The 26,651-nt window shown below is 39.2% G+C and overlaps 1 protein-coding gene across 3 annotated transcripts in view; it reads left to right on the top strand.

Annotated features, from left to right (window-relative positions):
- Positions 1 to 26,651, top strand: part of pex6 (peroxisomal biogenesis factor 6) — a 79,244-nt gene that overhangs the window by 23,221 nt on the left and 29,372 nt on the right. For 2 of the 3 annotated variants that reach the window (XM_039738237.1, XM_039738238.1), the window contains exons 6-11: positions 655 to 769; positions 6,044 to 6,252; positions 12,932 to 13,124; positions 13,681 to 13,757; positions 14,593 to 14,725; positions 20,880 to 21,085. In XM_039738237.1, the coding sequence (XP_039594171.1) occupies positions 655 to 769; positions 6,044 to 6,252; positions 12,932 to 13,124; positions 13,681 to 13,757; positions 14,593 to 14,725; positions 20,880 to 21,085 (933 nt within the window). Of the gene's footprint in view, positions 1 to 654; positions 770 to 6,043; positions 6,253 to 12,931; positions 13,125 to 13,680; positions 13,758 to 14,592; positions 14,726 to 20,879; positions 21,086 to 23,877; positions 24,010 to 26,651 lie in introns of those variants that run through there. The other variant, XM_039738240.1, reaches the window with a different exon arrangement.

Genomic DNA, 26,651 nt, shown 5'->3' with positions numbered 1-26,651 from the left:
AATGAAAACCAGCATTTGAAAGAATTGGATCAATGCAAAGGAAAATGACTTGGCTGTAGGTGCTTGGTTCGTTTTGTCACAGTTTCTGTCTTTTTCTGGGTAATTTTAGTTGTAGAATGGAAAGTTCAGTTTTTAAATTTATTCATACATGTTTAGCAGTTATTGAAGGAGTTTTCTTTGGAAAATACTCTGCTGACTGTAATTGTATGTTAATGTAAGACCTTTGTCTCATTGCTCTGTTACTGGTTAGACCTTATCTCTATACTCCTTGACAGTGTGAGGATCTTATCAATGTGGGAAGAGCATGGAGAAGAACCTGTGCCTTTTTTGAATTAGCTAGGTAACGTGGTTTGGACATTTCATTAAGGACATCCTGGAATGTCTCCTACAGTGGGTGTATCAGGAACGGCATACTGGGACAAGAGCCAGGGCAGTACTTAGGAACTATTAAGAGTAGCTGGAGACTGTTATTGGGGATAGGGTGGCCTGGTGTGTGTAGCTTCACTTGCGATCACTAAGGCCCTAAGAAGGATGAATAGGTGGAAGTCGGGTGAAGAGCAGTCATTTGTTAATTTTTCCCAACTTTGCTGTTTTTCAGAATGGTACATCAGTGTATATATGTGATGAATTATTTTTTCTTGTTTAATTTTTTAGTTCCACAGCTTCATTGGACAGACCATGTACTGTTTTATTAAAAGGGCATTGCGGAAGTGGAAAGACTACAGCAGTGAAGGCTGCTTGCAGCAGACTAAATCTTCACCTTCTGAAGGTAATTGAAAATATGTGAGTTTAAGAGTTTATTTTAATATAATATCTATATCTATTTATCTACGGCCTGACATGTCCCCAACAGAGGATGCGTGTTGAATGTTGAAATGAAAAATGCGATGATGACAACCCTGTGCTGTTGCATACCTTAAAATGTGTTTGCAGGTAGAATGGTACAAAATAACACCTGAAACTCTTCATCACTTGGTATGCTTAATGCCAAAACGTTGTTTTAAGTGTTGTGAGAAGGAATGGCGACATTAAAAAGTTCTGAATGCTTTACATTTAACTTTTTTTGGAATGTGTTTCAGGCCTGAAATGTAGAAATGGATGTATATTAACAAATGAAATGAAGTTGACCAGACAAAACATGAAATATCTTGGGTTCATAATTTCTGCAATGAAATAAAAGTCAAAGTAAATTTAAGAATTACTGCCTTTTTTTTTGTTTTTGCATTTTCCATACTGTTCCAACTTTTTCTGATATGGGGTTGTGTTTGTGTGTTGATTACAAGCTGTTATACATGTAGCTAAGATATGTTTTTAAAGTTTGATAACTACTTTTTGGCTGTATCAGGCCACGCCCATCTGCACTGATTTAGGATAGAGGGGTTTAAAAGAGAGGTTAATCTCTTAGTTAATTATCAGTTTTACCTTTTCCAATGCTGGCAATTATTTAACACAATTAACACACAAAAGAGGGACACCAAATCAGTGTTGGTTAAATGAGGGATCTCTTTTTCACTTGCCTGCTGGGATTCTAGAAGTATGAAGAGATCTGTAAAACTTATGAACAAGATCAATAAATCAGTCTACATTAAACACACTTTCTCTGCTATTATTTGATGTGGAAATAGACTTAATCTTCACATGTAACCCAGACACACTATTTGCAATAAACAAAATAATACAACGTATTTATAACATAAGAATAACGGAAAATGGATTTTTGTGAGTATGTATATAGCTATTTAGGTAAAAGACATTAACAAACAACACAAAACATTAAATTATGAAACTTAATTGGACATTTCCAGTGCTATAGATAGAGGCACATACAGTGGGATGCAAAGGTTTGGGCAACCTTGTTAACAGTCATTATTTTCCTGTATAAATCGTTGGTTGTTACGATAAAAAATGTCAGTTAAATATATCATATAGGAGACACACACAGTGATATTTGAGAAGTGAAATGAAGTTTATTGGATTTACAGAAAGTGTGCAATAATTGTTCAAACAAAATCAGGCAGGTGCATAAATTTGGGCACCACAAAAAAGAAATGAAATCAATATTTAGTAGATCCGCCTTTTGCAGAAATTACAGCCTCTAAACGCTTCCTGTAGGTTCCAATGAGAGTCTGGATTGTGGTTGAAGGTATTTTGGACCATTCCTCTTTACAAAACATCTCTAGTTCATTCAGGTTTGATGGCTTCCGAGCATGGACAGCTCTCTTTAACTCACACCACAGATTTTCAATTATATTCAGGTCTGGGGACTGAGATGGCCATTCCAGAACGTTGTACTTGTTCCTCTGCATGAATGCCTTAGTGGATTTTGAGCAGTGTTTCGGGTCGTTGTCTTGTTGAAAGATCCAGCCCCGGCGCAGCTTCAGCTTTGTCACTGATTCCTGGACATTGGTCTCCAGAATCTGCTGATACTGAGTGGAATCCATGCGTCCCTCAACTTTGACAAGATTCCCAGTCCCTGCACTGGCCACACAGCCCCACAGCATGATGGAACCACCACCATATTTTACTGTAGGTAGCAGGTGTTTTTCTTGGAATGCTGTGTTCTTTTTCCTCCATGCATAACGCCCTTGTTATGCCCAAATAACTCAATTTTAGTTTCATCAGTCCACAGCACCTTATTCCAAAATGAAGCTGGCTTGTCCAAATGTGCTTGAGCAGACCTCAAGCGGCTCTGTTTGTGCTGTGGGCGGAGAAAAGGCTTCCTCTGCATCACTCGCATACAGCATCTCCTTGTGTAAAGTCGCCGAATGGTTGAACGATGCACAGTGACTCCATCTGCTGCAAGATGATGTTGTAGGTCTTTGGTGCTGGTCTGTGGGTTGACTCTGACTGTTCTCACCATTCGTCGCTTCTGTCTATCCGAAATCTTTCTTGGTCTGCCACTTCGAGCCTTAACTTGAACTGAGCCTGTGGTCTTCCATTTCCTCAATATGTTCCTAACTGTGGAAACAGACAGCTTAAATCTCTGGGACAGCTTTCTGTATCCTTCCCCTAAACCATGATGGTGAGCAATCTTTGTCTTCAGGTCATTTAAGAGTTGTTTTGTGACCCCCATGTTGCTACTCTTCAGAGAAAATTAAAGGAGGAGGGAAACTTGCAACTGACCCCTTAAATACTCTTTCTCATTATAGGATTCACCTGTGTATGTAGGTCAGGGGTCACTGAGCTTACCAAGCCAATTTGAGTTCCAATAATTAGTTCTAAAAGTTTTGGAATCAATAAAATGACAACGGTGCCCAAATTTATGCACCTGCCTGATTTTGTTTGAACAATTATTGCACACTTTCTGTAAATCCAATAAACTTCATTTCACTTCTCAAATATCACTGTGTGTGTCTCCTATATGATATATTTAACTGACATTTTTTATCGTAACAACCAACGATTTATACAGGAAAATAATGACTATTAACAAGGTTGCCCAAACTTTTGCATCCCACTGTAACTTATGAATTCTTTCTTTTGGCTTACATAGATCTTTTTTTCTCCCAATGAAAAAGGCACTTGTAACACAGCTAGAACTTATCTTTCACAATGATTATTACCTTTCAGTTACATTGACACTAATACCAAAATACATTAGCTAGCTTTGAATTTTCTGTTAAGCTACAATTAATAGTTCTTGGAATCAAAGTACTTATACTTATGGTCTGAAGTAAGCGATGCATTGTGCCTTTCCTGGTAGGCTTTATCCAGATACATGCATACATTTTCAGCTCACTTTCTTTCTCTGTTTAAGGAGCCTGTCTTCTTCTTTGCCTTAGTCGCACCTTTGGGTTGTACTGCATTTTGTTTTTGAGGTTCAAACACATCATTTTGGTCCTCTTGTTGCTAACAAAATCACATCTTCTTGGCAACTAGTGATCACGCAGTTCCCATTTTTAGAAAGACAAATACGTTGCTTTTACATATATAGTTTTCCTTTGATTGGGCACCTGATATCTTAGGAAGGTTTGGACTGTTAACACCCCTGGTCCTACTCCTTTTTAAGAATGGTCTTCCATTTTTCCAGTCCAGCGCTGGTTTCCCTTTGGAGGAGAAGGGATTGCTCCAGCTCTTGTTATAGCCACACCCCATAAATACAGGATCTCAGAAGTTACAGCCAGGTCAAGCAAGCAGTGAACTTGATGGAGTAAGCAAAGAGTTGTGGTTTGTAAGGGTTTTTTAAAAGCAGTAGTTGACGTCTTGCCATTGGTTTCTTGGCTGCACATAACCCCATTCTTTATGATTGATTATTAGTGCAATGTTCTGTCTGTCAGAGTTGTCAATCTTTGAGTTGTAGTTCTTTGTTTAAGCTTTTATTTAACTGATACCAAGATAAGAGGGCTCTGAGATGTCATTGGTGATTGATCATTTTATGAGATAAGGTGCAGAGTTTGCATTCCAAAGAGAGGCCTAGTCAAAAAGAAACTTAATATTAAGAGTATTCTGGCAGTGCCTTGCTAAACCAGGGCTTGTGTTTCAGGTGGCCAAAATGGGTAATGCCAGTCTTTTCTACAGTGCAGTGATTGTTAGCACTTTGTAATCTTTTTTTTTTTTTTGTAATGTTTATATTGTGGGCGGCATGGTGGCTTGGGTTCGCTTCCTGGGTCCTCCCTGCATGGTGTTTGCATGTTCTCCCTGTGTCTGCGTGGGTTTCCTCCAGGTGTTCCGGTTTTCTCCCACAGTCCAAAAACATACAGGTTAGGTGTATTGGCTATCCTAAATTTCCCCTAGTGTGTGGGTGTGTGTGTGCCCTGCCTAGGGTTTGTTTCCTGCCTTGCACCCTGTGTTGGCTGGGATTGGTTCCAGCAGACCCCTGTGACGCTGTAGTTAGGATATAGCAGGTTGGATAATGGATGGATGGATGTTTATATTGTTTTATAATGAAGTTTTAAACAGTGCCTTTTCCCACAGTTACCATACTTCAGTGCCCACAATGAAACATCTCTATGAAGTGGTTTGAAAATGTTGATACTGGGTGAGGTAGGATTGGGTTGGCTCCAAGCCTAATACAAATGAAAGTGGTAAGGTATTTATCAGTAGAATTCACCTTTTGCACAAGTAGGAATAACTCCTGAAGAGTTTTTCATTATAATTAAAATATACGATTTCCACACAGAAGGAACTTCCAGAAAATTATTGCTTATTCCAGTAACTTTGTGTATCTGGCTGGAACCAATCCTTGATGGAGCACAGATTCATTGAAGGACATAATCCCTCAGCCTGTGCCAGATTGTTGTTTCAGTTAACCTAACATCTGTTTGGGGTGTAAGAGGTTAATCCATACAGACCAAAGGAGAACATAACACAGAGTGGCTAGATTCAGGATTTAAATCCAGAACCATGGAGCTGTGGGGCAGCACCACAGGTCACTGCACCACCGTACATTGTTTGCCAAAGTTGAAAGCATTGCGTTTTATAGGTATGCGCATAACAAGACGTATTCCAACGAATGATGGATTGCAAATGCCACCACCGCTGTAGAAATTCCAACACTAAATGCACTGTCAAGTTTAACTGAAGTGTTTGAAATCATTTGAATTTCACAGTGTCGCAGCATAGAAGGAGCTTGCTATGAAAGATGCAGTTTGAAGGTATTGTTACTAAAATCAGGTACACCAACACACTGTTACCTAGGACTGTCTCTTCAACACCTGTTGACATGAATGCCTGGATAAGGATAAAGCTTGGTTTCTGTTGTTTTACTTCACACTGTATGTTTGTTGATGGGACAAATTGTAATAGCAGGCCCTTTCACCCATTCATCTCTTCATTCTCTGTACCTACCCACTTATGAAGTACAGAGCCATGGGGATCAGAGCCTGTGTAGTATTGGGCGTAATGCGTGAAGCATACATTAAGTCTATGCCAGTCTATTGTACTGCAAAAGTAAGTGCTAAAATAACTCAATTCAGTCCTCCTGAAATACATCAGGCTCTGTTTTTTCATAACACATTTTTTTCATTACAGCTATTTAATTAATTCAGCTTCTATATACTTTAGCAAATAATACATTCATTTAAGATCTCTTGTGTCTTTTCAGGTTGACTGTGTCACCCTTTGTGCTGAAACAACAGCAGCTTCAGTTGTGAAGTTACAGTATGCCTTTAACCAGGCAGATCTTCACAAGCCCTGTGTCGTCCTTCTTAGAAATTTACAGCTGCTGGGAAGGCACCGTGATGGACGCAGTGAGGACTGTAGGGTCACCTCAGTTCTAAAGCAACTGCTTACAGATCCACCCAAGCAAAACAGGTACTCGTCAGTTTATTTTTCTCTTTTAAATGAATCTTATTTATAGTAATAGGGTGTTGTACTGTGTTAGCTATTATGAATGTAGGGTGAAGTCAAGCAAAATGACACCTTTGATTTGCTAACTGAAAAGATTACAATATGCAAGCTTTTGAGGCAACTCAGGCCCCTTCTTCAGGCAAGATGTTCTTGTTGAATTTTTGTTTGAATTTAAAACATCACGTTCTGTACCAAATCATTCTGATAAATGTATAAAGTGGAATTTTATTTCTATAGGCCTTAATGCATAACGGTATTGGATTAAGCGAGTGAATAATCAAATTAAAACTGTATACGTAATGCTTATACGCCTGTAAAAGTAATTTTTAATGAGTGTTAATACAGTATGGTAAACAAAATGGAAAGGATTTTCAATGCACTTTAACAGATCCCTGTCTGAGTTTCTGCAGTATTTGGTATTTTAGACTGGGCTTATAATGTGTTGTGGCTAATTAAAAGGGCAGAATGCACTCTGGACCCCATGAAGGTTGTATTGAAGGATAGAATTACAACAAACTGAGTGCCATTATGGACAATGTTGCACATCCTCTCTGTGACCCACTAACAATGAGGACGTTCAGCCAACAAATTATTCAGCAGACATTTGTCAAGAAACAGTCCTGGGCAGTGGTGGTTTGTGGGCCACATCCCAAATAGTTTAAAAACTCTACATAAATTAATTAGATAATGTGGAATAATCATGAAATAAATTTGCTTATTTGCACAACGTGCTTGGTTCACCACATGTCAACATCCATTAAAAATTGGTTCTGACTTGTGTTTAATTTCTGTGTGAATACCTATATTTCCAGAGTGAAGGATGCCAGCCAGAAAAGAGTGTATGCAAGTCCTTAATCTTCTGGCAAGCAGGTGACCTGAGGTGCCCTTTCATTGGTTGTGGTTGCTTTCTGATATACCTGGTGATGCAGCTCTCTGCACCCCAGACTCTCCCACATTAATTAGCAGCAAATTAGTTTTGAGTTTTTTTTTTTAATCTAATGTGATTGAATTTGTATGTGCATCTTCCAACATTGTGTGCATTACTGAGCAGGGTTTTATTACAGGATTCCACTCATTCGATTGCTGATTATAAAGTTTTATAAAATTTTATTTGCATGCCTAGTTTCATATATGCCCACCCACCAATAAATTTATGGCTATGCTACTACTACTACTACTACTACTACTACTACTACTACTATTACTACTACTAATTGTTTACATTTATATACTGCTTTTCCAGTACTTAAAGCGCTCTGTGTGTAGGCAACATTACAGTTTGTGTATGTGTTTTCTCTTTTGTTTTCTCCCACGCTATGAAGTGCTGCTTCAGTTTGTCCACACAAAAAACTGTGCCTCCACCCACATTTTTTTTTCACCAGCTTGCCACTGCTACTGGGGCTCCTTTATACCAACAGCAAAACTTCTACATAATACCTCATTGTGACTGTGACAGCCAAGTCAGAACCTTTCTTTGTTGTGAATTTTCTTGCTTTATCATCATTCAAGTGTGTGTGTTCAGACCAAAGTGTCTGTGTATGCTTATATATTCATGTATTTACTTACTTATCTATCTATGTATTTATTTAAAACTGTACTGTAACTGTAAAATGCCAAATTTACCTCTGGGAACAAATTATCTATATCTATCTATCTATCTATCTATCTATCTATCTATCTATCTATCTATCTATCTATCTATCATATAGTGCCGTGCAATTCTATCTATCTCTCTATCTTATAGTGCATTGCAATTCTATCTTCTGACTTTGTGTATCTGTCTGGAACCAATCCTTGATAGAGCACAGATTCATTGAAGGACATAATCCCTCAGCCTGTGCCAGATTGTTGTTTCAGTTAACCTAACATCTCTTTGGAGTGTAAGAGGTTAATCCATACAGACCAAAGGAGAACATAACACAGAGTGGCTAGATTCAGGATTTAAATCCAGAACCATGGAGCTGTGGGGCAGCACCACAGGTCACTGCACCACCGTACATTGTTTACCAAAGTTGAAAGCATTGCATTTTATAGGTATGCTCATAACAAGACGTATTCCAACGAATGATGGATTGCAAATGCCACCACTGCTGCTAGCTTTATCTATCTATCTATCTATCTATCTATCTATCTATCTATCTATCTATCTATCTATCTATCTATCATGTAGTGCCTTTAATATCTATCTATCTATCTATCTATCTATCTATCTATCTATCTATCTATCTATCTATCTATCATGTAGTGCCTTTAATATCTATCTATCTATCTATCTATCTATCTATCTATCTATCTATCTATCTATCTATCTATCTATCATGTAGTGCCTTTAATATCTATCTATCTATCTATCTATCTATCTATCTATCTATCTATCTATCTATCTATCTATCTATCTATCTGCACCTTTTATCAATCTGTGTGTTTGCCCAGTAATATACACATGGGTATCTGAGAGAGCAAAAACCCTTATTTTGGTGTTTATTTCCTCATTTATTTGGATGGCAATGTAAGCAGAGCTGAAGTTGAGAAAATTATTGCCACCCTTTTGTGTTCAACACAGTCAATAGAATAACTAGATTTTACATTTTGAATATTTTTCCAAACAGTTGTAATCCCCTGGAGCATAAAATCAATACTGTGTTGTCCAGATGGAGAAAGTTTGGGAAAGTAAACAATGTTTCTGAGAGTGGTCATTATTCAATGTCCAGCCATTCGTCAGTAAGTGTCAAAAATGTAGCTGGGTCATGCATCAAGATTATTGCCTGAAAAACACAAGCAAGGCTTATGGCTAAAGAATAACAATGTAATAGTTCTTGAGTGGTTTAGTGAAATTCCAGACCTAAACCTGCTGAAATATTATAGCAGGACCTGCTATAATATCTCACAAATGTTCCTCAGCTTAAGAAGTTCAGTAAAGAGTAGTAGAGTATACACTAAAATACCACACTGCACTGCAAAGGACTTCAATGCCTGTCAAACTGAATGTCACTATTCAAATATAATTCAGCTGTATTTATAAAAAAGGATTTATTCAAAGGCAAAAGCTGACATGCTCTGTCAAAGAATGGTTGTTTGTTTAACCTGTGGTAATTTTGGCGTTGTGTTACTCCAGACGCGCTATGCAGAGCTGCTGTTTTTTTTTTTTAACTAATCTGTTAATTGTGCTTAACTTCCACAATCAGCCTTTTAGTCATTTTTAATGATTAGCTTGTTATATACATCAGTAAAAGCCAGGAGCCTTCTCAACATAGTATTTCTTTTTTAATCCCGTTACTCTGCACTTTGATTTACATGTGTGCTCAGAGCAGTTTTTCAAAACTCTTCTCCTGTGCCCAAGGCGTATTGTTTTGCCGTCTAATTCTGTCTCATTCACTCTTAAATCTGAGATCCTTGACTGTTGTTTAATGCTAAGACCTCCCCATTAAAGCAAATGAAAAATAATAGACATAATTCTAATTTTCCTTTAATTACAATGCTTTAAAACACCAATTTTAAAGAGCCTTGCCAGCAAATGCACAATATCCCTTCAAATAGTCTCCGTCTGACTTGACAAATAATGCCTAAAACAATTAGGGTTTAATTAAAAATATAACAATTAGGGTTTAATTAAATATATCTAGCCACTGTTAATTAAATATTGTTGCAACCCTATAGGAGAAGAAAAAGTTGGCAGATTGTGTGGCCCTTGACTTTTTTCTTTTAGTCGAGTACTGACGAATGGGTGAACAAGTCCACCTCGTTACAGCGAGCCATAAATAATTCACACGAAATCAGCTGAAATCCTAACAAGCCACCCAGGCTGGCACCACACTTCACTACATAAATATTACTCATTTTACTTTTTTTACCTGCATGTCTGCAAATCATGAAGCACTTATGACACTGTTGCATGTGTCCCACTTGCAGCACTTGGCAGGAGTTCTGTGGTGAAAAGAAATTGGGATGTGTCTTATGGTCAAACAGACACAGAGAGAGCAGTTTATAAGATGAAGAGGAGTATGGGTTAGTTAACAGTAACAGGATGAGAATAGCAAAGTAAAACAGCATGCAAGAGGCAGGTAGGTCAAAGTCAGATTTGTTTTATTATATTGAAGGTGTCCAGTCGGTAGCGGCAGGGTACCATTTATATCCCGGCATTTAGAATGAAAAGCCAGTAAGCATCTGTGGGCTCATCTGGAAAAACAGGATCATCACTGTATCAAGACGGAGAGAACTGGCTGAGTAACGCTGGGATTTTTTTTTTTTTTTGTTATTGGTCTTTTTCTTTCAATAACCACCACTGCAACCATTACCATGATAACACTGTTAAAAAGAATTACAAATCCAGAATCCTTAACGTAAGTCTCAATATATTTGAATATTTTCTTATTTTAATTTGAATATTTGAGCCTTATTTCAGTGATACCTTGGAATCAGAACTTAATCTGTTCAAGAACCCCGTTTGAGTTCCAAATCATTCAAGTTCTAAGATAATTTTTCCCCTTTAAAATAATAGAAACTGGATTAATCCATTCTTGGGTCCCACGAACTCGAATTTTCAAAATGATTTTAACAGTAAATACACTGGATTTTAAGGTAAAATATCCATCCATCCATCTTCCAACCCGTTGAATCCGAACACAGGGTCACGGGGGTCTGCTGGAGCCAATCCCAGCCAACACAGGGCGCAAGGCAGGAACCAATCCAGGGCAGGGAGCCAACCCACCGCAGGACACACACACACACCTACACCCCAAGCACACACTAGGGACAATTTGGAATCCACAATCCACCTAACCTGCATGTCTTTGGACTGTGGGAGGAAACTGGAGTACCCGGAGGAAACCCACGCAGACACGGAGAGAACATGCAAACTCCACGCAGGGAGGACCTGGGAAGCGAACCCATAAAATATTGACAAATAATAATAATAATAATATTTGAATAAAAATGTAAATTAATAAAATTAAAAATTGTAGCTCTAACAGCTTTCCTCTTAGTCTTTATTTTCCTCACTACACTATTTAGGACCCATGGCGAATACAGTAAGTTGTTATCTCTCTATTCTAAAAAAAAAATCTTAGGGAGGAAGACAGGGAGATGAGACGTGATCTTCTCGGAAGACAATTTGTAGTCCTGCGAGAGACACTCTAACTTGCTTGCCAGCGGTAGAAAGCCAGCAGATGATCCGACTGCTTCTCTTTGCGTGAGTTCAGCCACCTTAACCACCCACACAACGCGACCGCCAGAGATGCGAAGTGGCAAAAAGACAGCTGCTGTACAGGCTTTGAAATTATTGGGCAGCGCGACAAGCAGAACAGGCAGCTCGGCAGCAGATGATCCGCCCACTTCTCCTTAGCGTGCGTTCAGGCACCCACACCCCCCTTCACAACGCGAGCAGTGTTCTACATCCTGCATGAAAGAGATTTAACCACGCCTGGGGCCAGAAATGAAGAACATGTTTTTACAACGTCACGCGAGACAAAGCAGTGAGACATCATTTAAAACTAGTTTACGGACATCTTACCTAGCAGTTGTTGGATTGCTTTTTGGCAGACATGCTTCATGTGCTCCTAGCTCTTAAAACAATAACAAGCGACAAGCAAAACACACAGCTCGCCAGCAGATGATCCGACCGCTTCTCCTTAGCGTGTGTTTAGCCATCCTAAACCCACAACCCAATCGGCAGAGACACAAAGTGGCAAAAGGACAGCTGCTGTACAGGCTTTGAAATTATCGGGTAGCGAGACAAGCAGAACATGCAGCTCGCCAGCAGCAGAAAGACAGCAGATGATCCAATGCCATCTCCTTAGCGTGCGTTCAGCTACCCCCCCTTCACAACGTAAGCTGCATTATACGTCCTGCGAGAAGGAGATGTAACCACACCTGGGGCTGGAAATAAAGGACAAGTATTGTTTTTGCAAAAGTTTTAAAGTAAAAGTGAAAATAATGCATATGTAATAATTCCCATGAAAATAATCTCTTTAAATTGTATATTCGGTAAACCAAACCTGGGGGGTGGGTGAGCGAAGCGAGCAGGGGGCAGAGCCCCTTAGTTATATAAAAAAATAACACAAAACGGGCACAAAAGCATAAAATTAGCAGAGAAAATAGCAGCAAAAATCACACGAGATGCTTTCACTACAGCTTCCGGCAACGAACTAAACGACAAAGCGTATGGGTGCCCTGAGCACTGGGGAAATATGTGCACAAACACACACGAACAGCGTGCTGGGCGCTTGGATTCTGGGACACAATTTGCTCAAATGTTCCGTTTGGTCTCCAAGTTTTTTGAGTTCTGGGGCATTCAGATTCCGAGGACAATACTATGTTTGACTAATTTTACAGTTTAAAGACTTTTATTGGAATTTTGTGGTTATTGCAATTGCAGCAATTTATATGTATTTTTATTTTCCAGAAGGAATTGGGAATACTATAACTTTCTTAGGTAAATAAATAATAACAATTTTGGAGTAACTAACAATTGCTTATATAATATTGGGTTTTGCTTAAACATCTAATATTCTTAGTGAAAAATATTAAACATAGCAGAACTTGGAAATTTAGTTTTACTGTTTTAAATACTATATTATACCGTACTAAGAAAAATGCAGTAGTTTGTAAGCGGTCTGTTAATATTTTTGTGTTTTGTTTTTAATAGCTTCCCTGTTGTGGTGGTTGGCACAGTTTCAAAGCCTGAAGAGCTCTTCCCTGATGTAATTATGTCATTTGTTCATGAAGTGGCAATAGAGAGCCCAAGTGAAGAGCAAAGAAAAGCAATGTTGATGAGTCTTACTGCAGGCATGCCCCTTGGAAAAGATGTCAGCCTCTGCAAGATTGCTAAGCAGACAGCAGTGGGTATCTTAAGAGTTAGTTGAAATTTGAGTATGTGAGGTTAATAGTGCTGATTTTTTTTATATTCTTATGGAATAATGCTGGTTGGTGGGCAGCATGTGGTATTGTGGTTAGCAGTGCTGCTTCATGGATTCAGAGTCCTGGTTTTGAATCCTATAACTGCTCATTGTCTTTCTGGAGTTTCCAGATTGTGCCCATAATTGGTGGGCTTATTTACTGATACTTTAGTCTTTCTCTCATATCATCAAAGACATGCAGCTTTTGTTAATTGGTATCTTTAACTAAGTCCATGTTTGAATAAGTGTATGTGTATGTGTGTGTGTGTGTGTGTGTTCACATCCTGTACTGGACTGGCATTTTGTCCGTATTTGTTTCCCACCCATACCCAGTGCTGTCAGGGTAGAACTTACTTGCATATGTAGGGGTCTCTTTCTCTCTTATAAGTGTAAAAGAAATCTAACCTTTTGTGGTCGTCACTTTAGTAGTGACAGTTGCATCTTGTTTGTTTATTGATTTTTTATTTATTTATTTTTTTTTTAATGTTTGCCATTTTAGGGTTTTTTCCTGGGGGATCTTTGTGCCTTACTTGCCTATTCAAGTAAAACTGCCTATAAAAGAGTATTCAGTGCTTGGTAAGTAAACAATGTGTTTAGATAGGTAACGAAATAAGCAGAAATTCTGCTTAGCTTAAAGCATAAGTTACATAATTTTCAAGTTGATTTTATTTTTTTCACACTCATATGTTAATTTGTAATCATATTCTTAAATACTAAATTCAAGAACAAAATAAATATAATGCAGGTCCTTGTGCTTTTAAATGGGGTTTATGTGGAATCTGTCTAAAAGTGAACAAAAGCTTAAAGCTTTCTGAGTACATCAGTTATCAAGGCAAGAAGGTTCTTGAATTATTCATCCGCATCTTGATTCCATATTGTGTTGGTGGGGATTGCATTTTTGTGAGATTCTGTAATTTAGAAAGAACTAGCTGAAATACCGGGAGGAAAATAAAGTTTTGTTTTTTTTAATTGTTTGAGAAAAATATAATAAAAAAAACACAACTTTAAAAATAAATTAACAAACAATGAAGACTCACTAATGTGCTTGTTGTGTCCTTGTATGTATGCTATCATCCAGTTGACGCTTGGAACCGGCCGACTCAATTTAAAAACATACGAGATCCCAGATATTTCAGTGTTTGTATGTTGGAAGCAATAATGTTATGTCGTGGTTTTAGAAAACTCAAGTGACCGTACAGTCTTCAGATCAAGTTTGTAAGAAAAGTCAGGCACTTTCCCGGGAACACCAATAAATCACTGGCACTTCACTAATGCATGAAGAGAATTTTTACAAGGTCCATAAACAATAAATCATTTGTATTATTTGAAAATTAAATACCAAAATAAGTCTTTTTTCAAGTTTCAGAATCCTAACTGTATTTAATCCTCTTTATTTTCTTGTATTGAACAGTTTTCCTTGTGAAACAAGTTTAGAAGAGGAGAAAATGTTATGCGACAGTGGAATCACCATTATAGCTGAGGATTTTTTGAAATCGTTGGAACAATTGAATAAAGTTCATTCAAAAGCAATTGGAGCACCAAAGGTATTCTTTTTTTAACAGATTGCATATCTTCACTGGGAAACATCATTAATTGTTTAGTTTTTAGTATTCGTACTAATCAAAGCGACACTTAATGTAATATTTGTTACTCTAAATTTGATAAGCAGAGTACAGAAAATATGTTCAGGTAGTCTTCTCTTAGCTAAAGCATTGGCACTGGACCCAACCTTCTTTCTCTAAATTATTTTGCAAATACCCTCTTTAATTCGCAGTGAAAGATACTGTATGACCAATGAAAAGTAGAGGGGACCTGTTTAGCTGTATTTTGTGTGCGTATTATTGTGGAAGTTTGCCTTAATATAGCTGCTTTATAGCACCCCCCCCTCCCCCGTGTACAGTCTTATCTGCACATAGAGAGCTGCTTTAAGCAAAGAGACTTACTAGCTCAGAATAAGCAGACCAAACAGTTAAGCTGCACCCATGCCAGTCATCAAAACAGGTGCCCACTCACCACACTGCTTTGTATTGAAGATGTCTCTTCTCAGCTGCCCACCCTGTAGGAATGTGGCAATCACCCACTCCAAGTGCTCTTAACAAATATACCTTGACCCAGTCAAGCAGCATAACATTAATATTATTATAAAGAAACATGGATTTGAAAAAGAATCTTATTGAAAATACTAATGGAGAAAATAATGAAAAAGGAGTGTTTTAAAGTCTGGGTGCAGATTGCTTGTGATTGTTGATCAGTCAATTTCTGCACTCCGTGCTTTTATCTCTCCTGCTCTGCATGCACCCCAAACTTAAAGGCCTAACTTCACGTTCAGTTAGTCAGTGTTTGCCTTTCTCAGGCTGATTTTAATGACCCCAGATCTAATACATTCACAATCTGTTTAAGATTCTAAAAGAATGATCTGAAAGATACAAGGTTCAAGTCAGTTAAGGTACAGAAATTAAAATCAGTCCATAGCAGTTGTTTAAAAATATACACAAGAGTGTGTTTAAAATGGAATTAAAGAGTCCAGAGTTTAACAAGTCCAAGGAAACTCCATTAAATAAAGTCGAACAGCATAGTTTTTCTAATTGCTAGCTGTTTGCTCAGGTGTCCTTATTGCTGGCAGGTTAATCAGTATTTGCTCATGCAGGTCACATTTTGTTATTTTATTTTCTTATTTTATATATTGTAATAATAGACAGTTCAGTACAGTGGAACCCCGGGTCATGACCGTAATTCGTTCCAAAACTCTGGTCGCAACCCAATTTGGTCTTGGCCCGAAGTAATTTTCCCCCATAGGATTGTACGTAAATACAATTATTACGTTCCAGACCATACGAACTGTATGTAAATATATTTTTTTTTAAGATTTTTAAGCACAAAAATAGTTAATTATATCATAGAATGCACAGTGTAATAGTAAACTAAATGTAAAAACATTGAATAACACGGAGAAAACCTTGAACAGATAAAACTAACATTGCAGGAGTTCACGCCTTAGGAACCGCTCGCTGTAAACACTTTTTTTTTAATAAACAACCAAGAAAACTAACCTTGCATGAGTCGAGTTCTGGCATAAAGGAAGTGAGCAGGAAGCTGGGTGGAGAGGAGGTTACAGTTTTGAGGTAGAGTCCCTCTGCACGATGCACATCTGACCAATGACAATGTACTACAGGGAGAGACTGAACACGTGCGGAAATCATCGGCGCGTACGAACTGGAAGGGAAATGAAATAGAGCACAAAGAGTTCACAGCGAACGCACAGGGAGAGACTGAACACGTGCAGAAATCATCGCCGCATAAGAACCGGAAGGGAAACGAAATAGAGCACAAAGAGTTCACAGCAAAAGCACGCATGTCTGACCAAGAAAAATGCAACATGTGCGGAAATCATTGGCGCGTACAAACCAGAAGGGAAAACTGGGTTGTTCGTCAACCGAGTGTGTGGTCATGAACAGATGCAAAAGTTTGGCGAACTTTTTGGTCGTAACCTGATTTGTACGTGTTCATAGACGTTCGTGAACCGAGGTTTCACAGTATTGTTAGTTTTGAACATTAAAATGACATTTGTATACCAATGCAGTGTTTTTTAGCCATGTAATATAAATGTTGTCTAATGCATATCAGTCCTGCATTAATCAAAAGTGAATGGACTCTTAACTTAGCACCATTTATGTATTATTATATATAACTGTGTCTCTTGAATGGCTTGTTTGAAACATTTATAGTTATTGCCTTGCACCTTTTATGTGTTATCCTTATTTGCACCCTATTCTATTTGTTTCCATTATCTTCTCAAAAGTCAGGGTTTCTTACATATATTACATACTGTGGCACTAGAGGGCGCTGGCACTCCTCATACCCAATACACAAAAGTCCAGGACACCAGGTAAAAGCATAAAAAGGATATTTTATTCTTTCTTTTCCAATAGTGGTGCTTTGAAGCACCTCCATCACCATATACAGTAAAGGCAATACTAATAATACAATTAAACACAATACTTTCCTACTCTCCTCCCAGCAAGCTCTGTCAAACCACCTCCCAAATCCGGCTTGCTTGCTGGGTTCCCATCAGCCCTTATATAGTCCTTGACCTGGAAGTGCTTCTGTTCTTCCTCCCACGTGACTTACCAGCACTTCCGGGTCAGCTGGTGAATTCAGGTTTTCAATCAGCCGGGATGTACTTTGGGGCTTCCGTTGTCATAGTCCCTTAGTACTTCCGGGCTCGGTGAGAATTTGTTTTCCCACCGACTTCCCACAGCATCCTCTGGCGGCACCCATGGTACCCAGCAGGGCTGTGCTGCCGAACTGCAAGTCCCATAGTGCCCTGTGGGCACCGCTGCAGTCCAGGGAAGCTGCCATCTATCGTCTTGGGGTGAGGCAGTGTCCTTGATAAGCTGCCTTTCCCCATCCTTCCATTACTGGGCTGTCCCAGCCGGGATAAACTGACGGCTGTTGTTTATAATACTTACTCACATGGTCATATGTGATGGAATTCATTTTGTATGTCATGTCAGTTTCTGACCTGCTCAGGCCTGACCAGGGTTGTTTGCAGTGGGGGGTTCTGGCAGGAGCCTATCCCAGCTAGCAAAGGGTGCAAAAGAAGGAGCAGACCCTGGACAGGGTACCAGTCACAAACCCCTAACACACACAAGGGGTAATTCAGCCTCACCAGTTCACTTAATCTGCGTGTCTTTGGACTGTGGGTGGAAACTGGAGTGCCTGAAGGAAACCCAATCAGACACAGGGAGTCCATATGGGGAGGACCCAGGATGGGAACTCAGGTCTCCTTACTGCAAGGCAGCAGCACTACTACTGTGCCACCATGCAGCCCTAACTTTCTACGTGAGTGAGATAAAACTAAAATGATGATCCAGTATACTTTCATATCTTGTTTATACTTCAGGTTAATACTTTGTTAATAGTACGCTCACTACAAACAGCTACTGGTGCTTTTTTTTTTTTTTACTGAATAAAACACATGGGCATGGGATGCAGCACAGAAAGAAATTGTCTGTTGTCCCCGTTTATGAACTGGCCTTTTACTTTTTATTTGGTAGTGTGGATTCCAGCTTGCTTGGTTAGGTGGCTAGGCTCTTCTCTATCCAGCCTGTCCACTTGGATGTCTTTTTTTATTTCCTTTTTCCCATCCTTCATGGTGTCCCTCTCTTTCAAATGGACAGTCAGCCACACCCAGCCCTTCTGTTGCATTCCCACTAACATTCTAGTGGACTAATTTCCCAGTTTCTTCAGAGCTCTTCTCTCTTACTAATTTAGGTACTAATGGAGAGTTCTCTGGTACATTACCCTGCGTGAAGGCATGTCTGCAGCACTCTAGTATGCCATGTCTTCTGGAATGACCAGGTGCTGCCTCATTACTAGTGTGGTGCTCACTATTCTGTAACAGTTTGCTATGGAAATTTCTTCTGCTTTGTGACACCTAAGGCTATGTCCACATTACTGCAATTTTATTTAAAAAGTGATATTTTCAAGCAAAAAACGACCCCTGCCCTTGCTAACATTTTGCATTACCGTGGAACCTCGGTTCACGAACGTCTCAGTACAGGTACAACTCGGTTCACGACCAAAAAGTTCGCCAAACTTTTGCCTCGGTTCACGACCACACACTCGGTATACGAACAAGCCAGTTTCCCTTTCGGTTTGTGCACGCCAATGATTTCCGCACGTGTTGCATTGTTCTCGGTCAGACGTGGCTGCCTGAGGCAGCCAGATCGTTCTCATCGAGACTGATCTTCAGGCGACTTGTAACCGCAGTTCCTTTTCTCGTTCTTTTCCAGTTCCATCTTGTTTTCCCCCTCCTTGCACTTGCACTTCTCCTTTTATATGTGGGGATGTGGCACAGTTGTGGCAATTAACAGGTCTCAGCATCAATTACAGACACGGCCGTTTCCTCACCTGTGCACTTAAGTGCGGAAACACCAGCGCCACATCGTGCCCGGGAACCACTCCAGCCACACTACCACACCCCTTCCTTAAACCTTGAATGTGGTTATTATTTATTTTAAAAGGCAATGAGCTGTGGACCTCACCTTACCACACAGGGAAGAGCCATGTAATAAGGACGAGCAAGTGAAACCACCATTACAACAACAACAACATTTATTTATATAGCACATTTTCATACAAATTATGTAGCTCAGAGTGCTTTACATGATGAAGAAAGAGAAAAAAGACAAAATAAGCAAGAAAACAGAATTAGGGAACACTAATTAACATAGAATAAAAGTAAGGTCCGATGGCCAGGGAGGACAGAAAAAACTAAAAAAAAATCCAGATGGCTGGAGAAAAAAAAAAATCTACAGGGGTTCTGAGGCCACGAGACCATCCAGCCCGCTCTAGGCATTCAGATCGCCACCACAAAAAAAAAAAACGGAAAAAGAACAGAAGAGAAAGTAGGGGTTAGTACGGATTAGAGCCTGTTTTCAGCCATCTACACTGCTAAACTGAGCTGCCATTTAAGACATATATGGCTCTGCAGAGCATTGTCAAAAGTCTCAGTTCTCAGTGATTAAAAATTATGGGATAGTTTGGAGGAAAGGCAGAAATGGAGACTAATGCTTGTATTCTTAAATGAGAATGTCGCAGTGTAAATGTAGCCTTAGTAGAGTCCTTGCCCCCGGCAGCCTTTTGCTAGCTGTGCACATTATGACCTATATTTTGCAATGGTCAATACAATTCTTAAGCTTGTAAGGAAAAGCAGAGGCCGCACCTTTCTACTTGCTAACAGTGTTGTTTTCATTTTTGGTTATTTTAAAAGAGAAACCACTACAAAATAATTAATTTTTTTTTCTATGTGGTTCTACATGATGTTATTCTGAAAAACAAAATGTAATATCCCCTGTCTTGCTCTTGGGAAACACTTTATACTAGATTTTTTTTCTGTCTTTTTTAGATTTCATGAATAATTAATCCAAAATTTTCATTTTTTTTACCCTTTCATTTTTCAACTTGCATATTTTTTCAGCACCTTGCCTTTACAATGGTGTGAAAATATGAAACTTTCTGCTTCCAGCATGACTATAGGTTTTAACAGTAGGCAGGATTAGGATTACTAAATCAAATTCCCTCAAGATACACAATATGTGCTACTATCATGGCAGGCATGTATTTGTTTTAAAAAAAGGCCGTAACGACTAATGGTGTGTCACCCAGTATGGACGCATAGTGTGTGTTACTTTAGTTCTCTCACACAAATGCTGCTGCTTAAGAGTCATTCCTTGCATTATTAAACAGTCTTCTTTGGTCTGTATAACATAAAACATTTGACAATGTAACATTTAATCAGACAGGCTTCAGTTGGTCTTGTGGAATAAAATAGTAAATAGCATTAAGGTATTTGATTGCACATCACCAATTGTTCAGTCAGTGCCTTTCCTTACAGGACCAGTTCACAATGGAGATCAGACCTTCTCATGTGTTTGATTTATTTATTTAGTTTTTTTAAAATGAGAAGAATAATAATATTTATAAAAGTAATGCCTTTTTAGTCATTCTGGCTTACAACACTAAAAATATAGTTTTCGCTATCTAGTCGGGGAGATGAAAGCAGAATGTCGAAATTTATGATTATGTGATATATGATTGGTTTAAGATTTATTACTGTGGAATGGAAAAAAATGTCTTCTAGTATTTGTAATGGGCGATTCAATATTTGAATGCTTTGAAAAAATTCCTTTGTAGATTCCTGCTGTCAAATGGCATGATATAGGAGGCCTTCATTCTGTTAAAAAAGAGATTTTGGATACTGTTCAGCTGCCTCTGGATCACCCTGAGCTTGTGTCTTTAGGCCTGAGGCGTTCTGGTTTGTTGCTCTATGGACCACCTGGAACAGGGAAAACCCTGCTAGCTAAAGCAGTTGCCACTGAGTGTGCCATGACGTTCCTTAGGTAAGTGGTACTTCTTGCTGCTTTCTTAGTGTACTGCAAAGCAGCATGAAATTATGACATGCTATTTTATAAAATGAGAAATAAATTTATAAACTTGTATTTTTACAAAAGAGAAATGTACAAGATTATCTTCTATACAATACGCATCCGTGGCTGTCCATTTGTCTGTCCAGGATTTTAAATCACCTGTAGCTCACAAACCGTGTGACCTATTGACTTGAAATTTGGACACATATACTACGTGACATCTACTACCCGCTTTCGGGGTGATGATTGACCTTCAAGGTTAGTCCTCTTTTTATTTTTGTTTTATTTTATTGTAGAATTAACTGCCGGTAGCTGCCAGCAGGGTGGCCGTGTGGTGCATGCGTATGGGCGCTATTCTCATTCCGTCCCATCATCGCCATCAATTCCCCTACCTCTTCATATCTTAAATCATTCTTGAGGTAGAGTGAAGACTTAAATGCCAGCTTAAGTAAAAAATGAGGGAAAACGCACTAAGTAATTGCAACACAAACACTGACTTAATCAATTTTAACACGAAAAGATGCCAACGAAAGAAGAGAAGAAGTGGGCCACTAGGGTGGAGATAAGAAGAGCTGCTCAGGAAGCAGAAAGTGCATCAACCTCTGAGCAAACGAACGCTAAACGTACAGAGAAAGAGGATGAAAACTAGGAATGTTTAAGTCAAGTGTTTCCACTGCACGTTATCGTGCAATGCGCCGTTATTGGTCAAATAATAATGCAACGGGAGGAGTGAATGAATTAATATAATGCATCCTGAATAACAAATCAAAATGCAATGTTTTTGAAGTCCACATTGTGTACACTGGTTAGTAATTAGGTAGTGAATTAACACTGCTGTCTGGGGCATCTCCTCATGAGGCACTCTTGTCATGGATCAGTTGGGTTTATGTAGATGTTGGGCTTAGTTTGACATAATACAAGAGCTTATCCAGGAATGTGTTTCTCATTTAATGTATTTTAAAACAAGTCTATTATATCAGGAACATCAGATACAGGAAGATTGGTTCAGCCCTCCCAAAAATACATTTTTCTGTAATTTATGACCATATTGACTTTGTAATTTCATATGCTATATAGATTTGCTGTATTTGTTATTTCCTCTAAGTCAAGGCAGAATGGTGCAATCATTTTCTCACCATTTAACACCCCACTACACCTTCGAAGCTGATAAATAAAATTCCAGACTTGGAACTTAGTGCCACCCTCTGTAACTGGATTTTGAACTTCGTAAATGGCAGATCCTAGCATGTGAGGACTGGCAGCATCACTTTCTCCACACTGATCCACAAATAGGCACTCTAAGAACAAACGTACTGAGCTGCTCACATTGTGGCCAGGCACAGCTCCAACTAGACAAAACAAAACGTTGCCGATTGGGTCATCAGTGTAGGCCTAATTACCAACAATGGTGAGACAGCTGACTGAGAAGGGATTTGCCTTCTAACACAGGGGTACCACAACAGCAATTTCTCACTGTCAGCTGGTAAGAGACTTGAAGAGTCAAGTGGTACACCACACTCCTAACTACATTTGAGAAGATGCTGTGAAGGTCTGCAGCTTTACATTTCATGGAATGTGATGACCTGAAGTGGACACAACGTGCTTTAACTAGTCATTAAGGCCCACCAGTGCCTTTACACCCTTTTGATGTCTCAGGAATTCCTGGATGTCATCGGCTTTGCTCACCACATCTGCATGTACTGGGAATATCAGATTGAGTGTCACTATTCAAATATTATATGAAGATGTATTAAAATAGTCTTTTTGGGAGTTACAAACTGACTTTCAATTGTAAACAATGGTTGTTTTTTGCTTTGCGCATATTTTTGCTTCATATCACTTCAGACATGCAGTGCAATGCTGGGGCATTTTACAGATCCCTTCTTGCACCACTTCAACAATTAGTTTAAACACTAGAATTACCAGAGCCTACGAGATAACTCATAAATCTGGCCCACCTTAAATCTATTTGCACCTCTCTGTCAGCCTCTTTTGTCCTGTAAATGTGCCGATTAAGACAAGCAGCAAGCAGCCTGCTATTCCACCCACCCACCGGCGCAGAATGTGCACAATGTTCTCCCAGCTCATGCCTTGTTTGATTGGGAGTGAAGTGCTGGAGTTTTAGAGTAGAAATAATAGACCGTTATTTGGAACACATGCATTTCATGTGTGTTCCGTTTCTATAGTAATCTGTGTAAACACATTGTTAAAACAGAAACTGTTTCATATTTTAGTAATAAATGTTACAAATGTAGGCAAAATGTTGGGATTTAAGGCCAGATTTACGAGTTTTCTTGTAGGCTCTGGTAATTCTAGCGTTAATGTAAACGTTGTGATGTTATAAATGTTGTGCAAATGTTACATCTTGTATTGTCATTAGCAAAACAGACAGCCTTCTATTTCTTAAACACATTTCTTCCTCCACAATGTATTTTAGGAGCTATTTTTTCTCACTGCTGTCAAATTTGGGCTTCCTTTTCCTATCAAATTTTATGGGTTGGTTAGAATTGCCCTATCTAGTGTGGAATTCAAAGCTTTCTTTAGCAGGGCTTATGAGAGTGAGTTTAAAAGGGACTTTTCAAAGCTTTTTAGATGGTGCTAGCTGGTGCCGATTAAAAGAGATCACTTTGTCTGAAACACAGCGGCAAGCCAGTCAACGTCTAATGTTCGGTGTACTTATCACAGCATTTAAACATTTCTAATGCTTTTTATCGTTGTGACTTCTTTATGGTTATTTCTAGTCTGCCTTACTTACATTATTTTAGAAATGCTAGAAAATTCCACCAAAATGAAGATCTCGTCTGGACAGAAGTACAGTAGCGGTGAACAGAATGTCCTGACTGTAAAAGTTGTTTTTCAATGTAAATAGCAGATCCTGTATTAAAGATGATATCAAATTTCCCACACAATGCTTTGAATGTGTTTGTGTGTGTGTGTATACAGTAGATATATATGTAGTATGTGCATGCTATCTTCAGTATATGATGATGTGTTTATTGTCTTTTTTGTCAGTTGTTTTGTGTATTATTGTCACAAGTCTGAGAGATACTTACAATTAAGAATTTTATTTTACAGTGTACACATAATAATAACTTGAACTTAAATATCGGCAGGTAGGTCATACAAGAGTTAGGGAGCTCTCTAGCTGAAGGTCTTGTCGTGAAAAGTATTTTTATGTGTTCGTAGTTGACCATGCACGCCACCAGTCATGATGTACCTTACCTTCCATATTAGTATGAGATCCTAAACATCCAGAAAATAGTAGTGTTTTGTTGTGACAGTACATGCCACATTGTTTTTTTTAATTAAAAAGAAAGAGATGGCAACACAAGAAAAGCACATCCAATGAGCAAAGGACTGCTTTATAAGTCCATGGCTAATTTTTTGTAGGACCCCTGTGGCTTTTGGCGTCACAAAGATAAAAGCAGCCTGCCTTTAATGAAAAATAAAATATCGTGGAACTGGCAGGGTGCCTCACAAATACCTGAATACTGAATGCTGTCAAAAATGAAGTTGCCTTCTGTTTTATCTTATACAGAGTATTAAAAAACACCTGCCTCAGAGTGGATGTTTTATCTGAGTATGAATTTTGTTTCTTATTCTCTCTATTCTGTTCTTTGAAAAATGATAGCCACTACCCTTTTGCCACACACAAATGTCTGTTTTGAACTCATAGCATTGGACACAGTGTGGCTTATATTTGAAAGGCACTGTACCTGAAATCGAAGACCTTGTAACGTATATGAATATTTTAACACACTTTTGTCCTGGTGCCAGATAGCAGTGAAAAGTTGAAGGAGGGCCATGTGATGCAAGTGAAGGAGTGTGACAGAACTCAGTTGTTACAGGTCTATACAGAATTGTGATTCAGGGTACACAGGTGAGGACAGATATGAACCCAATATTTCTAGGTTAAATTATTTCATGTGATTAGTTCTATATTCTGATTTATACATATTTTATTCATATAATGATGTGTATATCTGTTGCTTTTCAGGTTTTTTATATTTCACAAAGTGACAATATGATCCTTTTGCTTACAGGATATTGTTGCTTCCCCCATTGTCAGCAATGACAAAGTGATACTCCCATGCCAGGGAACATGAAATATGATATGCTTTTAAACAGCATTCACTATAGATCAGATACTTCTGATCACTCCACATCCGTCTGCCTTTAGTTATTGACACTTGCACACATACTGTGACATATTGCCCTTAACTTTACACTTGTTAGCCCCCTGTGATCTGTCTAAATGCCACCAAGACCAAATGAGAACTTGAAATGCAGAAGAACAACTCCGTGAGAGCCAAGGACGATACAATTGCTCTTTAAAAATCCCACATTTCTTTCTAACATGTATACAAGGATAGGTGTGTGGATGGATAGATAATAGAAAGAAAGAAAGAACAAACTTGTGCCAAGGGGAACTTTGTAGTTCTTTATATGAATGAATAAATAAATAAATATATATATATATACATAGTCACAGGCGGCTGGGGGTGGAGCCGGGACGCCCGAGGGGACCGGAGGAGGGCTATTGCCTCCTCCCAACCACGAGGGGGCGACCGCCTTGGTTTTGTTGGTGGCCTCGGGTAAGGGGCTTGGAAGCCCAACCCTGTAGGGGCCCGTGGCCACCGCCAGGCAGCGCCCCGGTGCCTGAAGAAACCTGGAGCCCAGCACGTCCGCCACACCAGGAAGTGCTGGGGGAAGAAGACAGGGGACACCCAGAGGGCTTCCAGGTGTGCAGCCGGCACCTCCGCCACACTGGGGCATGTCTGCGGAGGAATGCTGGGAAGCAGCTGGAGCCCATCCGGGGTGTAAAAAAAGGGGCCACCTCCCTTCATTCGAGAGCGGAAGTTGGGTGGAAGAAGGATGGAGCTGGAGAGAGGACTGGAGGTGGCCAAGAGGAAGGCATTGAAAGACTGTGAAAGGCCCGGACTTTGGGGGATCGGTGCACGTGGCACTGGGTTTGTGCACTGAAAAGATTGTAAATATTGTAAACAATAAACGTGTGTTGGGTGAACTACGACGTCCGTCTGTCTGTCTGTGTCCGGGTCCCATTCACTATATATACTGCTCAAAAGAATTAAAGGAACACTTTTTAATCAGAGTATAGCATAAAGTCAATGAAACTTATGGGATATTAATCTGGTCAGTTAAGTAGCAGAGGGGGTTGTTAATCAGTTTCAGCTGCTGTGGTGTTAATGAAATTAACAACAGATGCACTAGAGGGGCAACAATGAGATGACCCCCAAAACAGGAATGGTTTAACAGGTGAAGGCCACTGACATTTTTCCCTCCTCATCTTTTCTGTTTCTTCACTAGTTTTGCATTTGGCTACAGTCAGTGTCACTACTGGTAGCATGAGGCGATACCTGGACCCTACAGAGGTTGCACAGGTAGTCCAACTTCTCCAGGATGGCACATCAATACGTGTCATTGCCAGAAGGTTTGCTGTGTCTCCCTGCACAGTCTCAAGGGCATGGAGGAGATTCTAGGAGACAAGCAGTTACTCTAGGAGAGCTGGAGAGGGCCA

The sequence above is a fragment of the Polypterus senegalus genome, chromosome 16, assembly GCF_016835505.1.
Source record: "Polypterus senegalus isolate Bchr_013 chromosome 16, ASM1683550v1, whole genome shotgun sequence".
Lineage (NCBI taxonomy): Eukaryota > Metazoa > Chordata > Cladistia > Polypteriformes > Polypteridae > Polypterus > Polypterus senegalus.
This window is presented reverse-complemented; position numbering and strand designations above follow the sequence as displayed.